Source organism: Podarcis melisellensis (genome assembly GCF_964234715.1).
Source record: "Podarcis melisellensis genome assembly, chromosome: 9".
In the NCBI taxonomy this organism is placed as follows: domain Eukaryota; kingdom Metazoa; phylum Chordata; class Lepidosauria; order Squamata; family Lacertidae; genus Podarcis; species Podarcis melisellensis.
This window is the reverse complement of record NC_138541.1, coordinates 53,571,399-53,586,424: the sequence shown is the minus strand read 5'-3', so window position 1 is coordinate 53,586,424 and position 15,026 is coordinate 53,571,399. Positions and strand designations below refer to the sequence as shown.

Below are 15,026 nucleotides of genomic sequence, written 5' to 3'. Positions count from 1 at the left end.
TTGTTGTAAACTGCAGTGATATATCTTGATACACTGGCGTATATAAACATTTCTGTAAATAAATATACCTCTTAATATCGAGTTTTCCAAGTGGTGTACAATGAGGTAAAAAAATAAACAGAATAGATAAAATCGGTTAAAATTAACCATAACATTGGAAAAGCTTGTTTAAAATGCCTGCTGGAACTTTAAAAAGTATTCAGATGGTACCTGAAGTGCAGTAGGGAGGGAGCTTGTCTGATCTCAGGAGAAAGGAAGTGTCTACTGTACTCAGTGTCTAATGTTGGATACCACTCTGATCAAATTTGGAGCCAACCTTTTTGAGTAAGGCATCTTTTCTGCTTGTTGTGCACCTTGATTTAGGCTACGAGGATTCAGTTTCAAGCAAACAATAGCCTGCCAGGTGCCAATGGGAGTTTCACACGCAGTGCATAAAAGCAATAGCCACCAAGTGTTGTTTGCTCCCATCATCTGATACACAGGAGGTATATGTATTTCACCTGAACATTGAGAATTGATGAATATACTGAGTGAATAGTCTTGTGCTGGTCGGATTCTATTGTCTTGTGGTCCTCTGTAATTCTACTTGTTTGTGAAAATGTGGACTTAGCCCTTTTACAAGCAGAGCTACAGACTCAGGCAGTCACAGAGTCTGAATTTTTTGGAACTACTGAAATGTCCTTTTTCTGAAATTTTGGCAATTAAAGAATTCTGTACTAAAGAATCCTTATCCATTTTTAATCATCATTATGATGCTTTCTTGCATAACTGAAAAACAAGAAAAAACTCCTCTGGGACTTATTTTTGCTGGGACTGTCCCCAAAACTTTATAAATTCATCTCCAAGTATACTTCAGACATTCATGACTTGAAAATAACAGAATGAAAATTATGAGGATATTAACTAATGGGTTGTCAGCTGAGTGGGTTCAAAGCCTCCATGAACATTTCTCCTGATTAGACTTTCCCAACCTTGGGTCCCCAGATGTTGCTGAACAACAACGCCCATCATCCCTGACCACTGGCCCCAGTAAAAGGGGGGTCTTTTACTACCTACTTCATCCTTTCCTCTTTACTCTTGTAAACATCTCATAGATCTCTGATCTCTCTGCCTGTCTTAGATCTTGATGTCATTGGCTAATCAGTTCTCTGTTACAGTGGGCCTCTTACTGTCACATGTGGTACCCACACATCAGAAGCTGACTGTAATTGGCTCAATTTGTCCTAATGTCTTCAAAGGGCTACTAACTTTAAGACCAGACAGATTTGGGGGAAATGAGAAAAATCTCCCAAAAGCATCCAGAAAGAACTTCCGCAAAATTAAAGTCTTATAACGCTGTGATTATGACGAGAGATTTTGAATTAAGTCTATAGATAGATTGGGTTTTTAGCCAGAAACAGACTTAGTTGTTGCTCACTATTGGCAAACTGTGAGGCCAAAGGAAATACTAAAATTGTCTCCTTCTGGAAACTGGTGAGGTATTTTTAAGTTTCCAGGAGAACAGAGCAAATTAAATGAATGGAATTGCTTTAGCTATGCTTTCCAGCTCATCCTACTGTGTGTTAGCAAGCCCTAATGGGGGAAATAAGATCACAGAATGTCAGAATTCCTTTCATAGTACAATTTCCTTTTGTTTATTTAGATTTCAGTATGAAATGGGAGCCCACACAGTAAAATTCACACTTCAGTACATTACCATGAATAGCTTTTTCCATCTCATTCACAAACAGAAATTCCTACGGAAAGTGTTAGGAAATCCCTCCATAACAGAATAGAACTTTAATAAAAAATATTTTAACTGGTAGCAAAGGCTTATTCCATCTACTGCAATCCTCAAAACACCTTAACAGACATACTCCTCCCTTCCCACCACAATCCACAGGCTTGAGTCCACTCTGATTGGCACACAGCGCTTGCATGAGCAGGATTCATTATTCCCATCAAAGGCTTTACGACGCATCTATATGCATGTGCAGAACTGCCCCCTCCAGAAAACAGGGAAGCCACCTAATGCAGGAAGCGTTCTGTGTTCATTTGGGAGTACTTTTTGAGGTAAAACGCTGAGAAAAGTTTGATTCTATGTTACTAATGTGGGGTGGCTATTGATTTCCGATCTGTGGATGGAACCTGCATCACACTGGTAGCATCTGCATGATGAAAACACATGGGACATATCAGTGAGAGAGATGTAGTACCAACAGAAGAGTTTCCCGTATGATCTGTCCCAGGGATGCAGCAGCCAGCCACTCTACACTTACCACTTTGCTGAAGCTAAGCAGGTCTTAGTCTGGTCAGAGCTTGGATGAGAGACTTAATGGGAACCAAAGGCCAATTTGGGTTCCACAATGGAATAAATATGGGATATAAATGTAATAAAATAGGACAGACACTCCATACTCCCTGACTACCACCAAATAACAAACAGAACATTTTGCAAAGAAAATAAACTCTCAGTGACAGATGGGCAGCATGGATACATTTTCTTTCTGCGCAACTTCACAGAGCAGAAGAAATCAACAAATTGAAGGCCAAAAGTAATTCAAAGACATCAACCCATAGATGAAGAGGAATTTCTCTGTTCAACTGAGCACACACAACCAAGCACCTCAGAAAAGTCTTGCAGACAGTGGTGGGAATAGTACCAGAAATGCACTACTAAAAATGATTCTTGGTTCACATGTATTTCTGTTCATCACTTCCTGTCTTACATATATGAATGTAGTATCACAGTTCTAATACCACTAATCAGATGTTTCGAACCATCTCACATCACAGAAGCAAAGTTTTCCCATGAAGTAAGTTCACACATTCAACTGCCCTTCGGGATTATTGGAAAATCAATTAATGAAAAAGTTAGTGATCTGTACACATGTGTGAACCAGTCCTTAAGTTTTACCAGAAGCAGATTATAAAAATTAGGGAAAACATGCACTTCGCTTTTGGCAGTGCTTCCATAAATCCCTTTAGTAAGATAAAGGACCACAGAAGAGCTGCCCAGAACACATTAGAAACTCATACTCCAGATCCTCAGCTCCCCTTATTTCACGATATTCTAAAGATGTTTGGGGTTTACGTGGGCATCTTTCCAATCAACAACAGGAACAATTTTGTCTCAAAGGGATCTTTCTGGAGCCTTCTGGCCCAGAACAAATCCCCAAACCAATGTTTCAAAATAGCGTTACTGGACCTCAAGTTTTACTGGAAGTTCAGTTCTGCTTCCAGTTTCAGCTCTGTGGCAACAGCCTTGGGCTACTCAGTAGTAAGGGGAAAGCATGCTGCTCAGATGTGCCTCTGACAACTATCATATATACTGAGTTTTATCCTTCAAAACAAGTTTCAGCGTTGATCCTTGGTTTAAAACCCTATAAATACCGAGGTCAAAACTACTGGGAAGGGTTCATTGGTTCAGCAGTTTCCACCTGGACCTCAGTGTTTGTTCAGATGTACATCTTCAACACTTGATGGCTACAACCTTACTAGATCATACGCATGTGTGAATCAACCATCACAGGTATTTCACTGCCGAGATGAACTCCAGTACCTTTTGGCATTACCTCCATTGCAATGTTTGTCAATGGAGTCAGCTCCTTTTGACATCTAGTCAACAAAGTGTACAGAAATCCCTAAAGTGGCTCACTTAAGGAAATCGGCAGAGCAGATACTTCTTCATAGAAACTATGGGGTTTCTCATCAAATGACAATGAGAAAAAACTGTGCCTGATTATCCTGAAAGAGAGGAGACACAGCAGTAGCCACATGATCAGGAATGAATAATGAAGAGAGATGCAAAGGACTCTGGCCCCCAACTGCAGGATCCAATAATTTACTTGTGGTAGGTAATGCTACAAGTAAGTTCTCTGACCCTACAGCTCAGGGATGGCTAAGCTGTGGCCCTCCAGATAATGCTAGACAATGACACCCACCATCCCTTACTATTAGCCATGCTGACTATGGCTGCTGGAAGTTGCAGTTCAGAAACATCTTGAGGACCACAGCTTGGCCTCTAGGTGGATCTTCACTGTCCAGTCCTGATACAGGTCGCTACATGTAGTTGAACTACATCTACTCTTCTTTTCCACAACTATGTACCTATGAACATACGTACCTACCTAAACCGTACAATATTCTTTTGAGGCCCAGATCTCAGCATTAGCGCTGAATGAAGAGAGTTGGATAATTACTAGGGAGAAGGCTTTTTTGGTGGTGGCACCCTCGTTGTGGAACAGCCTTCCCAGGGCCAGTCACTATCTTTCAGTCAGCAGGTGAAGACTTTTTGATTCACCTCATGTTGTCCGTTCCTCTCTGTTTTTAAATCTGTGTTTTAACTTAGCAGGTGGGCTGAGTTTTTGCTTTGCTGTGAAACTTTTTATTTTCTTGACTTATTTTGCATTTTCATTGTTTCATTACTTATTTACTTGGTCATCAAGAGAACTTTATGTTATAGGGCAGCATACAAATGTCGTAAGCAAACAAGCATAAACAAAACTGTGGAGAAGGATGGAACTAAAACTGATCCAGCTGCTCCCAACCGGTATCTGAGCTCACATTTTCCCTGCTGGCATAGATCCAGCCACCCATCTGGTTGCCAGGAAGCACAACAATTCAAATTGTCTATCTACTGAGCATGTCTATTTGCAGGCCTCAAGAGCAAAAAGTCTGCATTTTTTAATGTAAAAATGTGGGAGGATTATTTTTTGTGTGTGTGGAGGGGAGGGATGCCCATGTTTCTTTTTTTAAAAAAATAATTTTTATTAACCGGCCAATCAAATCAAATTAAATCACATCACATAAATTCTGAATTACAAAGCCAAATTTTAAATTTTGTTGGGGGGACCCATATTTCAAGATCCAAAGGGGGAGGGGGAATGCCCATGTTTCATAGGAGGGGGAAACCTGTCATAGACAGATGCCCTGAATTAGTATACATGCGCCACAATCCCAAGCACATTTGTTCAGAAATCCCGCCATGTTCAAAGGGACATGCTCCCTAAAAAGCATGTTTAGGATTGCAGCCTAAAAGGTTCATTTCAATATGCCCTTTGACATGGCCCTAAGTTCCCAGAAAGACAAACAAAGGTTTTATGCCACATCCATCTCCAGAATGCTTCTTGGGAGCAGTTGTTTGAGGGTAATGTGGTCTTAGATTAAGACTGCCCCGTCCTAGAATAATGGATAGCAAGTAGCCTACACCTAAATTTCAGTGATAGTTTAACTGGTACACACCTAAGCATTTTTTCAGACAACCTTGTGGTGCAGCAGTTATCTGAAGGGTTCATCCGATACAGTGGTTTCTTAGGGTGTGAAAACATCCCATCAAAAGCACCAATGTGATCAATATAAATGGAAGCACAAACCAAGTTTTCAGGTAAGGAGGAGGGGGGGAAAACAATAATATTTACCTTTAACAAAAACATAAATTGAGTTGTTCGATCTCTCTGTGTTTGTACATGTATATGTTCCTGTGTGGCTTGCTTCTGCTTTACTTATGTATAACTCCTTCATTTTTGAAATGAGGGGCTTTCCTGATGGGTCCGAACTCCGAAAATCCCAGGTCACAGGTCCACCATCACTACACAACAGCTTTAACTCTTGTCCACTATTCACAGCCCAAGTGGAAACTGCTGGAATAATAGAAGGTCTGGTACCACCTGCCAAAAATAAAATTTAGCGTTTAGTGTTTCGTAGATTTCCTTTCATTGGTCTTTAAAAAAATAATAATCATGTTGCACAAGCCTGCGACAGTTTTGCTTTGTAGTTTAACTTCTTTTCAAAACATGATTCAAGTATTCCCTCATGGCTGATGACTGAAATTTCTTGGCTGCTAAACCAGGCTGTTTTTGGTGCTCCCACAAAGCTAGTCCCTGATATATCAGGTGTGGAAAGGAAGTATCTTATTTTGGGGTGGGATTAAATCTTTTTGGACAAGGCAAAAATTTCAGCATCAGTCTTCATTAGCAAACAGATGCCCCGAGGCTACATCACAACATAGTACCATTACTCCGGACATTATGCTGAAAAAGGAAAAGATGGCTGCCATCATGGGCTGCCCATGGGGGCAGCCATTTTCTTTTCCATTCAGTTCCCGTGGTAATGTTTTTTCATGATGTAGTTATTCCCACTGTGCATCTGTTTACTAATGAAGATGGATGTTGCTCGGCTGAACAATCTTGCCAGAAGTTAAAGCTGCAGAAAAATCTGCTGTTGGTTTAAAAAACTGAAAAGAAACTTGTCGTCTGCTGCTTCATCTGGACAGTATCCCTCTTGCCACAAAATCATGAGAATCTCTCCCTTACACTGAAATGTTTTAGAAAGTGCCTTCCCACCTTCACTGTGAAGGTGAGGAAGGACTTTTAATATAGCCTGATTTTTTTTCCCAGCTCCTCCTTCAAGGCCAGGTTGTTAGAAATCCAGAAACATAGACAATAATGAGCTCTAAGAGATATAGTCGCATCAGCACCATATATTTAAAGCACATGGCATCCCATAAATAACCCTGGGAACTGTACTTTACACCTAAGAGTGACAATACTCAGCACCTTTAACAAACTACAATTCCCAGAATTCTTTGGGGGGAAGCAATGTGTTTTAAATGTATGATGTGAATCTGAGGGAAAACTGACCTTTTATTAAGCCTTGCTGGTCTTATGTACAATTAAGAGGACTTATCTACAAAGACATCCAAATTATTGTTCTTTCATCCAGTCTTTCTTTGTCTGAATATGGAAGAGTGGTATGTGTCCCTCAAGGTTTTACCTTCGCATTATGCCTACATGCTAACAAAGGAGGACGAAATCTAGCTTTCCAGCTTCCTCTTCTGGCATTTGCACAGGAAGAGAACATCTGTAAGATATGCTCTCCGATGCTGTGTGGCTGTTTTTTCCTTGCCCTACCCAGAGAGGTCAGCGATTGAACCGGGGACCTTTCGAATTCAAAGCATACGCTCTCCTACTAAGCTACAGCTCTGAATCAAAGGGAGTTAAATTAATTCTGGCCATCTTGGGGAGGTCTAAGTTCAGGTACCTGAGTTCAGCTACGGTGTATGTCTTATCACAGTTAAGCCACACAGTATATGTTCCCTAGAAGGGGATGCTATGGGAATTCTTTTCTTTTCTTTTCTAGAGATAGTTTATGTATTAGTGTTTGCTTATGATTTGTAGATGCCCACAAAGTTTAAAAAACAAACAAAACCAGTGTAGCCCCATTTGGCTTACAGTGTGCTCATTTGATACCGACGGTAAGAACAATTCAATTAATTAATTATTGGGGGGAAAAGTTGGTTTCTCTCAGCATTAGGGACAATGCCATCGGCTCAGCCTGGAAATGAAGTTTGCATGGATTATAGGGCAGTACCAAATTTATTTAACCAGCAACTTTAGCAGCACTTAGAAGTACAATGGATTAAGAGGGTGTCAGATAAACACTCCAGCTTGTGAGAAATCCAAAGGTAGTTAAATGCAGATGATAAGGCAGAGAGAGAAGGTCAGATTCTCTACAGAATCTAATCAACACAATCAATAGAGACCCCTCCCAATCAACACAGATTGGGGGCCAAACTACATGTTACACTTAACATGTAGCATGCTGCTATGTCTCTATTTTTTCCTTAAATCAATTACAGTTGCTTGGGGTGGGAGGGATTGTGACAAAAATAACAGCATGCAGGGATGGTAAGACTTCTTCCCTCTTCTGTCCTCAACCCAACCCCAACCCCTCCTAAAAAAATTCCTACTGGCACCCCAATGGGGTGACTTTGGAGGATTTTGGTTAGGGAGTAAAGGAAAAAAACCTCCTCTCCCTGTGTGTTTCGAACCCCCTCCCCCCCAAAAAACCCCCACCTCCATAGCTGTAATTAAGCATGCAACATATTTTGACCCTAAGTGTAGTATATTGAGTAGCATGTTGGATAGGACTAGGTTTTAAATTTCTGCCCAGTCATAAAGGTCATAGAGCCAATTCATACACTCAATAACACATGTGGAATAGCTCCGTTACCATAGCTACAATGGGGTGCATGTGTTATGAACTGATGGGAGATCCTGCGGAGCTCCTGGTATTGCAATCTTTCCCTAATATTTAGAGAGGCTGAGAGCCGGACAATAAAGAAGGCTGACCGCCGAAGAATTGATGCTTTTGAATTATGGTGTTGGAGGAGACTCTTGAGAGTCCCATGGACTGCAAGAAGATCTAACCTATCCATTCTTAAGGAAATCAGCCCTGAGTACTTTGGCCACCTCATGAGAAGAGAAGAATCCCTGGAAAAGACCCTGATGTTGGGAAAGATTGAAGGAACAAGGAGAAGGGGACGACAGAGGACTAGATGGTTGGACAGTGTTCTCAAGGCTACCAGCATGAGTTTGACCAAGCTGCGGGAGGCGGTGGAGGATAGGGGTGCCTGGCATGCTCTGGTCCATGGGGTCACGAAGAGTCGGACACGACTAAATGACTAAACAACAACAACCAGACTTTTTCCATAGGCAACTTCAACAACAACTACAGTGGAGCCTTGGTTCTTGAACGCAATCTGTTCTGGAAGCCCGTTCAACTTCCGAAATGTTCAAAAACCAAGGCATGGCTTACGATTGGTGCAGGCGCCCCGGAAACAATAGCCAACAAACCACATTGGACGTTCGGGTTCTGAAAAACGTTCAAAAACCAGAACACTTACTTCCGGGCTTTCAGAATTTGGGAGCTGAAATGTTCGAGCGCCAAGGTATTCGAGAACCAAGGTTCCACTGTACATGGAAACACTATGAATGCATGAATCAGGATTGGCTGAGACTGGGCCCATCACTCAACCTAACTCACCTCACAGAGTTGCCAAGAGAATATTTTTAAAGTCAGTTTTTAAGGGGGTGTTATATATATGTGACATGAAAGATGGGAAAGTATGTATCATTCTTATTATTATTTTAAACTCTTTTACTCTTTGGAGAAAGTTTAACAGAAGCACATGCACACAGTAAAACATTTTGAATCCTCCCCTCCCCAAAAATATGCATATTTGCTTTTATTTCCATGCATGCATTCCTTTGATTTGCTTGCTTTGGCATCCATAGGGAACAATAGCTTTCTTTCACTCTGTGCAGCCATGTAATTTCCAAGTCATACATTCAAAGGCTTCTGTTTGGCTTACAATGAATCTTCTCTTCTAAGCCACCATACACCTCTAACAAGGTACACAGCATACGTCCCCCTGACAAGAATGAATCCAAAGTCACAGGACCGAGAGCAGCATTTGCAGTTCATCATGTGCCTGTTTATGATTCCCAAGAAGAGACAGCAACAAAAACCACTTTATGGTATTAAAAGAAACACACACTGCACATCATGGGAACATAGGAAGCCTCCTTATACTGAGTCAGACCAGTGGTCCATCTAGCTCACTAATGTCTACCCTATATGAAAGACAGATGCTCTACCACTGAACTACGGGCCTTCAAAATGGCACAAATCACACATGCGTTCATTGGAACACAATGTGTGCCCCGCCAAGCTGAACAAAGACATGCAAGTGACCTGACAAGTGTCTGTCAGCTGTCCTGCTTTTGATGTTACAGGCAAACCGCTGTACATTCAATGGGTGGCCATTCAACCTGGGGTTGGAAGCTGAAGTAAAATGCTGCTTCGCTTTAATAAACATGCCTCAGATGAATCGCTTTGCTTTCCCCCTTCATCGGCCACCTTGTTTTAGAGGTGGGGTGATTATGCCCAGTTTGGGAGCCAAAGTTCAAACAGCCCTAGTTCAAATATAAGCTTGGCCTAGGACACAGAAGGACCCAAACATTTCTAACCCCCAGCCCAGCAGGACCCATAACACACAATGCTCCTGTTCCAACAGCCCCCCCAAATGCAAAACCAAGTACTGGCCCAATAGAGAAAGATGGCTGTAGAGGTGAAAAGTCCTCCAGATGACTCAAGAGAAACAAGTGCACCCCACAATATGATGGAAGACTAGAAAATGCGGCACAGGACCACCAATAAACATACTGCACATCTGCTATGATATAGACAATATGCAACCTTGGCAGAGGAATGGTATCTTCGAATGAAAATGCAGTGTAATTATTACATCATGGCAACAGAGTGCAGCAAAGAGGAGTAATAGGGCCGCAATCCCACATGGGGCTTAAAAACTGTACGGAAACCAGCAGAACTTGAGCGCATATACAGTAAATGCCTGTAGCCATACAGATCACATAAAGGAATCTTCCACTTTTGGACCGCCAATACCAAAAAGGAAGAGAACACAATGTGATTGAATGAGAAAAGTAATTGTCATCAGGGCACTCACCACACTAGTTTGCTGATGGCCTCATCACATTGTTCCATGATCTCGAGAGCCATTTACTGCCTCAACTGATACTGGTGACATCAGCTTCTTGCCCACGGGAACGTGCATCCTTAGACAACAAGGAGTTAACTATCCTGAAGAACCTTTGGTGGTACCAGCTGTTGCCGTGGGATTGCAGCTTTGGCTGCTGCAATACAGTGGTACCTCAGGTTAAGAACTTAATTCGTTCTGGAGGTCTGTTCTTAACCTGAAACTGTTCTTAACCTGAAGCACCACTTTAGCTAATGGGGCCTCCTGCTGCCACTGCGCCACTGCTGCACGATTTCTGTTTTCATCCTGAAGCAAAGTTCTTAACCTGAGGTAATATTTCTGGGTTAGCGGAGTCTGTAACTTGAAGTGTATGTAACCTGAAGCGTATGTAACCCAAGGTACCACTGTACCTCAGAACTGCAATAGGAGCATTTACTATATTAAATAGCGCTTCACTATTGAAAAACAGCATGTTGGATAATAGGAACAAAATTACCTTTTTAATCAACATTGAGATTTCTTGCTGTAGAGCGGGGTGGGGAGCAGATGCTGACCTCCCCCCACTCCTGTGGGCCACTTTGACAGGTGGTCAGGGCAGGTAAAAAAGACGAAGTGGAGTTTGCAGTACAACCCTCACTTTCAACAGAGCTTGCGTTGAGTGTCACATTTAAAAGGCACCCAATGCAAGCCCTGTTTGCACACTTAAAATACTCCTGATTGTGCCTTTGCAGCCACAACTTTACCTGCTGCACACCGGGCATCATATATGGCATCAGGTGCAGGGCAGGTGGCCAAAACTTTGGGGCAATGGCCTTGTGGGCCAAATTAGGAGCCCTGCTGGGTCAGACTGGGCTCATGGGTCAGGGCTTCCCCAAAACTGCTGTACAGCTTCTAATCCGGTGACACTTTTTGATTTTGCCTGAGTTCTTTTAAGACTATACAAAACAAGCAAGCAATGCAAAGCCAGTCCTTTTGGTAGGTCTCCTATTAGTCCTCCATCAATCATGAAACCCTAAAGCTGGGTAGCTCAAAATTCAGGGCTGTATCCCACCTTCATGGCAAGCAGCTCTGTCAGGCCCACACAAGCAAAGGGAACACAACAGTTCCTCAAAGGCTGCTGGCCTGCTTCGTGTGGGAAGGCAAATCACCCCTATATCCCTGCCCTACAATGGGGAGACCCAGCAAGACCCAGCCTATTTCTTCCAAACTGGGGAGGGGTAGGATACCACAAAAGTACTTCACTTCACTGCTCACACCAACAATATAAAATAGCACGGAAGCTGCTCGGCTACAAGGATGTCTTTCAGCCAAGCTTTTGAGCTCCCCGTGACTTGCCGCTGTCATCCTCTGCTCCACAACTGACACCTGTGGTGCATTTTGCACATGGCTGACCAAGAACAATGTTATCAGAGGCGATTATCACCTGCATTTCTCATTCGAGTCAATGAGGGGCTACAGAAAGTTCAGGTCCCTGTTGTTCCTGCTTGGATTCGCAACACCAGGGGGGAAACAACAATGACCACAATACCTACTTGTTGTTTACAGTGGCAGATATGTACCTCCGCAAGGTCTCCCTGCAGAACAAAGCACTTTGTTGCCACAATTAAACACAACTGACACCATAGCCTAGCAAGGCTTAATAAAAACAGGTCAATCATCCTTCAGTTACAGTTCCTGAGCTAAATACCCCAAAGGTTTTAAGATCAATAGTGGTTTCTTTGGAAAGTCTTAAAACTGGGGGAAGATAGAGAGACAGGATTAACAAGGACTCTGTTGTTTACCAAATGGGTTGTTTGCACCATCTGTGGAGATAATGTGATAATGATAATCTCCTCCTCTCTTTTAACATTAATCCTTTTATCTTTAAAAACTCTGAAAAGCAACAAGCCAAAATGCAAAGAGCCGAAGAGGGTAGCTGGGAGAATTGAGGTTTACCTCAGAAAGTACAATTATTATTTTTTTTAAAAAAAGTAAAATAAAATAAAGGTGATGGTTCTTGCAGGAGACATCCCTTGCGGTGTTTGTGGGAAGAGCTGTAACTCATTGGAAAAGCATCAAATTTGTACGGAGAACGTCCCACGTTCAATTCATGGCATCACCAAAAAAGTCTGGAAAGGGTTCCCTGCCTGAAGCCATGGAGAGCCGCTTCTGCCAGTCAGTGACAGGCAACATGGAGTTAGATGGACCTATGCCAGTTTCTAGTAGTGTTCCTATGATGAAAAAAACACTCTCCCAGGGCATGGAGGATGAGATGTGGTCCATGAGGGAGTTTTAATGCAGCCACCAAAGCAAGGAGGTCGAAGCGGCAGGCTGAAAGAGGGCGAGTATGGCCACGTTGCTACACAAAGCACCCAGAAAAAGGACAGGAGGCAGGTGAATGGGAGAACCGACTCCACCGAACTGCAGCTGAGGTTGTGTGCTGGTGTCTGTGGTGTGAGAGCTGCGATGGCTTGTTGGAGCCAAGACAGGATCATTTTTCACTTGCACCAGAAAGTCCTCAGCTGTAGACAGAGAAGACTTCCTTAGTCGTGTTAGCGATTTTAATTCAGTGAGTGCATATATATATATATATATATATATATATATATATATATACACACAGTGGTACCTCAGGTTAAGTACTTAATTTGTTTCGGAGGTCCGTTCTTCACCTGAAACACCACTTTAGCTAATGGGGCCTCTCGCTGCTGCCGTGCCGCCGTGCTGTTCTCATCCTGAAGCAAAGTTCTTAACCTGAGGTACTTTTTCTGAGGTAGTGAAGTCTGTAACCTGAAGCATATGTAACCCGAAGCGTATGTAACCCAAGGTACCACTGTGTGTGTGTGTGTGTAAAATGTGGTCACAAAAGGCACACAATGCACTCGAATAAATGTTTTTCAATCCTCACGTACTGCATATTCGGGGGAGGGGGTGAACCAACCCTATAGCAAACCTGGAGGAATAGAAAAGGTAGAAGAATTGGCAGTTATTTAGCCAAGGGATAGAATAACAAAAATGGATGCCGAATTGGTTCAACAAGCCTTCCCACACCCATGACATAACTTGAACACTGCGGCCGCTATATTCGGCTGAGGAGTCTTCTATCTGCCCCTACTGAGAGGAGCTTATAGTGAAGTGAGAAAATTGACTGCGCTCAGCTTTTTGCTCATTATAGACAACAACTTGTACTGGACACAACTCAATTAAATGTGGCGTGCGGGAGGTTTGCTTGCGCTTATAATAGCATTGGTTTAAAACTGCTTTTAGCCGGTTTTATTTTGCGGTTTTTACTGATGTTTAGTGTTGATACTGAATTTACTATTTTTATTATGATTAGTTTGAAAGTCGCCTTGAGGGTATTCGTGTCAAAAACGGATATACGTAAGCAATAGCAGGTAACAGGATGTGAAAGGAAACGCAAAAGTAGATCTATATTTGGCTAGAGCTCATGAATTGGAAGTAAAGATGAAGCTCTGCATCAAAATGTGAGTTAGATTGATTTCAGGGCCAGCTCCATCTGGTATGCAGGCTGAGACCCTGTCTGCCTCGCCAGAGTGGTGCATGCTCTGGTTATCTCCCGCTTGGACTACTGCAATGCGCTCTACATGGGGCTACCTTTGAAGGTGACCCGGAAACTACAACAAATCCAGAATGCAGCAGCTAGACTGGTGACTGGGAGCGGCCGCAGAGACCACATAGCACCGGTCTTGAAAGACCTCAATACTTACCTGGCAGGGGAGACACCTTGATCAGGAAAGACCTACATTGGCTCCCAGTACGTTTCCGAGCACAATTCAAAGTGCTGGTGCTGACCTTTAAAGCCCTAAATGGCCTCGGTCCAGTATATCTGAAGGAGCGTCTCCACCCCCATCGTTCTACTCGGACACTGAGATCCAGCACCGAGGGCCTTCTGGCGGTTCCCTCACTGCGAGAAGCCAAGTTACAGGGAACCAGGCAGAGGGCCTTCTCGGTAGTGGCACCTTCCCTGTGGAACGCCCTCCCACCAGATGTCAAAGAGAACAACAACCAAACTTTTAGAAGACATCTGAAGGCAGCCCTGTTTAGGGAAGCTTTTAATGTTTGATGTATTATAGTATTTTAATATTTTTTTGGAAGCCGCCCAGAGTGGCGGGGTATAAATAAATTATTATTATTATTATTATTATTATTATTATTATTATTATTATTATTATTATTTTATTGATTAGACAATCCATGCTAGATCTGCAACAAAAGGTTGCAGTGGAGCCTCACCTTCTGGCAGGAATGTTCCTGTTCTGGGTTCATTCCAGGCACGATACTTTAAAAAGCTCAAGGAGACCAACGTACCCGCATCCACACATATACACCTGTTTTTACCCTCTCCAATTGACCTGAATGAATATGCTAAACTCTCTTTTGATTTTTCCACCCCAGACAGAGGGGGGAGGGAGGATTTCCCCATTTGTCCCCATCCACCAAAAAAACCTACTTCTGCAAACCTCAGGTTCTCCCAAACTTGCATCTCTCTTGCTTCTCAGAGGCCCCATTTTGGCCTTGCTGACAATCTCTATCTGAGCATTGTGGTGGGTTTTTGCAGCACGACACCCCATGCATTTTGCTCAATCAAAATGTCGCCTACTGAGAACACGTGGAAATTTTTGATTTCATATAAACCTACAAAATTGATGCTACTTTCTGGAATATACTCAGTTTTGTTCCAGATTAATAAAACTGCTAATCAACT

At 42.6% G+C, this 15,026-nt stretch overlaps 1 protein-coding gene across 2 annotated transcripts in view; it reads right to left on the bottom strand.

The window, feature by feature from the left end:
* KIT (KIT proto-oncogene, receptor tyrosine kinase) overlaps window positions 1-15,026 on the bottom strand; it is a 77,115-nt gene that overhangs the window by 40,843 nt on the left and 21,246 nt on the right. The window contains exon 2 of one of the 2 annotated variants that reach the window (XM_081926509.1): window positions 5,400-5,648. The exons of the other annotated variant lie outside the window; for it this stretch is intronic. Coding sequence (XP_081782635.1) covers window positions 5,400-5,648 — 249 coding nt within the window. The remainder of the gene's footprint in view (window positions 1-5,399; window positions 5,649-15,026) is intronic. 2 annotated transcript variants of the gene reach the window in all.